This window comes from Coenobita brevimanus, chromosome 4, assembly GCF_032717465.1.
Source record: "Coenobita brevimanus isolate Jiangsu-jjx chromosome 4, ASM3271746v2, whole genome shotgun sequence".
NCBI lineage: Eukaryota > Metazoa > Arthropoda > Malacostraca > Decapoda > Coenobitidae > Coenobita > Coenobita brevimanus.
In genome coordinates, this window is record NC_136957.1 from 25,658,274 (window position 1) to 25,661,519 (window position 3,246).

Below are 3,246 nucleotides of genomic sequence, written 5' to 3' on the forward strand. Positions count from 1 at the left end.
TTTCTACCCCTACTTTTGCCTCCGCTTCGCACCCCTTCCCCCCGTCCTCCAACCCTTGTGACTTCTGGTGTCACTCTGGCCTTTAAATATTTTTTGCCTGATGGACACACCTGCAAACATGGCCATCAAATCGTTTCCATTCCTCCCGCTCCCTTCCACTCCGCTCCTCTCTTTCATTTCCCTCTCCTCCTTTTCTTACCTCTCTCCCTCCCTCCCTCGGTATCAGCTCTCAACTTCCCTTCCCTCAATTTTTCCCGTCTCTTTACGTTCGTTCTCTCCATTTCATCGCCAAATTATCTTCCTCTCTCTCTCTCTCTCTCTCTTATATCTTCCCCTTTTCACTTTGTCTACTGTAAATTTTCAGCCTACTTTTCACCAATCTTCCACCCTCCCTTCCGTTCATTCCTTTCCTATCTCTCTTCTAGAAACCCCTACTGTATGAGTTTTTCCCCTCCTTCCCTTCCATTAAACTTTCCTTCACCTGCTACATTTCTATCCAATTATCATCTTTTTCACACGCTCGTCCCTTTCTTTACTTCTCTCTGTCTTCCTTTACCCCTTTTATCATTCTCCCCCTTTTCGTGGTTCGCGACCCTGTCCTTCTTCATCTCTTTTCATATTCTCACCTCCTCACCTCTCTTATTCCTTTCCACATCTTATCTTTCCCCACTTACCTGTGCTTCTCTCCTCTTTCCACTACCACTTTGTCTGTTCCCTTTTCACTATACATATGGTTGTTTCTTTTCCTCTCATGTCCCTCTTTCTCTTACAGCGCCAAGTTCCTGTCTAATTTCACCTTCTCTCCGATACTGTCACTTCTTTTCTGGCCTTGCATCTCCCTAATTACACCTCTCTCTTACACATACACACACACAAATCTTTATCTATGTTTATATCTATATCAATATCTATCTATCTATCTATATAATATATACATATGCAGAAATTTCTCTCTCTCTCTCTCTCTCTCTCTCTCTGCTGAAGTTGTTCTTAACCTTTTTACTACCACGCCCCCTCTAGCAGTTGGTCCTTCCCTCCATGCCCCCCTCACATCCTCAACCAGCTTGATAAAATTCCCTCCCAGATTATAAAAACTGAAAAGAAATGGGTGTTTTTAGTTTTTTTATTGAGCATGAATTCTGTGCAGACACTATACCCAGCATATTTAATGAGGTTACTTTCTTACAAATCTAATGAGATAATTGACACTGCTTCTTAGCTACCAGATCTTGAATGCGTGGTGGAATGTCAGAGAGCGTGCAAAGTAAGTCCCCTTCAACGTTCACCGGTTTCTGTAATTGGTCTTGACAGCAACGAGCATGGAAAATGCAGCTTCACAAAGATGCGTGGATCCAAACATTGTCAGAATCCTAATTGCTTGATGTGAGATCAGAGGGTAAACAGGAAAGTACTTGACCCAGAACGTCTCAATATCCAGCTCTTTGAAGTCTTCCTCAGCTGAGGAGTTGAACTTTAACTCGAGAAACTCCTCTTGCACTTCATCCAAAACATCAGCTACTTCACATTGAAATGGGTTCCTGATGACTTTCCAGGCTTCACGCTTCTCATCTATATCTTGGAAGTATCTGATGAATTCGGCTTTCAAGTCAGTCAGATGAGTGATTATTTGTTTCTTTAACTCAGAATCAAGGTAACTGTGAATGAGAGCAGAATCCAAGTTACTAAAACTGGCTGTATTTCCATTCTGAATTCGAGATTTCCAGAGGTCGAGTTTGGCCATGAAGGCTCGAATGGTGTCGTGGTGCATGATGATGTTGATGTTTTTCCCTTGTAGTTTAAGGTTGATTGCATTCAGCGCTTCAGAGATGTCCACCAGCTAAGCTAGAGATAGCAGAGAGCCTTCAGACTGGAATCTGTCATGGAGATGTGCCTTCTGCTGCTATTCTAAAAATATTGCTACTACTCTTAGTTCATAAAGTCTTCCAAGCATGTTTCCCTTTGAAAGCCATCGTACGTTTGTGTGAAAAACCAAGGCTTGATGTTCAGATTCCATATCCGTACACAGCAGTTTGAAGAGACTACTGTTTAAGGGTACAGTTTTGATAAAGTTGACTACCTTGATAGCCACGTTCAGGACATCCCTCATCTCATCAGGTAGAGTTCTGGATGCTAAGGCTTTAAAATGAAGTATGCAGTGTGTACCAACAGCAGATGGACATCTTTCTTTCACCCTTATTATGAAACCAGACTGCAAACCAAGCATGGCTGGAGCTCCATCAGTACACACCCCCTACCCGCAAGTCCCAGGAGAGTTGGTTTTCCTGAAAGAAGTTTAATACCACATGAAAAATAGCTGCTGCTGTTGTATAACTTTCCATGGGATGGCAGAAGAGCATTTCCAATTTTACGCTGTTGCCTGACACGAAACGAGCATACATCAGTAGCTGAGAACAACGAGCAATGTCAGTCGTTTTGTCACACTGGATGGCAAATACAGGAGAAGCTCTTACTTAGTCAAGAATTTGATCTTTGATGTCTTGGGACATTTCATCGATCCATCCCTTGATGAAATTTAGGAAAGCTTGTTTGCACAATCTTTCCCTAGAACGAGTTCTGCTGCACGCAGTAGATTTGGTTTTATGAGAGACTCGCCAATGTCATGGTCCTTCTTGCACTTTGCAATCAACAAGGCGATCTCATAGGAAGCCTCAACAACCTTTGAAGTTTGTTGCCGAAATGCCCCACTGCCGTCCATCTTAGCTTGCTTCAAGGATTGTCTTTTTGTTTCAAAGAATGCCTTGGGCTTGTCGGCTAGAGCAGGATGTGTTGTCCTGAAGTGGTGTTCCAAGCGTGAGGGCCGCATTCCATCATTACTCAGAGTCTTGTAACATATCACACACTGGGGGACCTCTGTGTCACCCTTTTGGAAGGACACGAATCCAGATCGAATATATTTATCAAGATACTTCCGCTTCTTTGCACTCATTGGAAATAATTTGATGTGCAGTGGACAATGCATATTCGTGAGCAAAACATAAGGCACGTGTAAGCTAAGATAAACATCATCATATGATCATAACACCACATTATTATCAAACACAACAGGATCATAAACACCACAACATGTTGATAATCAAAACCCTATGATCAATAACAAACACAACATGATCACAACCACTACATTATCATAAACACCACCAAATGATCATTAACAAACATCATGTGATCATAAACACCACCTGATTATTAACAAACATCACAATATGATCATAAGCACCACTACAT

General features: G+C 42.1%; 1 protein-coding gene across 1 annotated transcript; it reads right to left on the minus strand.

The window, feature by feature from the left end:
- Nucleotides 1–1,282: 1,282 nt before the first annotated feature.
- LOC145396178 (zinc finger BED domain-containing protein 5-like) lies at nt 1,283–2,980 on the minus strand. The gene is made up of 2 exons (XM_080269620.1): nt 2,570–2,980; nt 1,283–1,837 (listed from the first exon to the last, which is right to left on the minus strand). The coding sequence occupies exons 1-2, from the start codon at nt 2,978–2,980 to the stop codon at nt 1,283–1,285; spliced, it is 966 nt and encodes a 321-aa protein (XP_080125746.1).
- Nucleotides 2,981–3,246: the final 266 nt, after the last annotated feature.

What these genes read in the sequence shown, in the direction of transcription:
- LOC145396178 (XM_080269620.1), bottom strand. Translation starts at nt 2,980, where the DNA reads ATGCATTGTCCACTGCACATCAAATTATTTCCAATGAGTGCAAAGAAG. An exon ending in TACTGCGTGCAGCAGAACTC is followed by an intron (nt 1,838 to 2,569) that starts GTTCTAGGGAAA and finishes TCTCTAGCTTAG; the next exon opens with CTGGTGGACATCTCTGAAGC.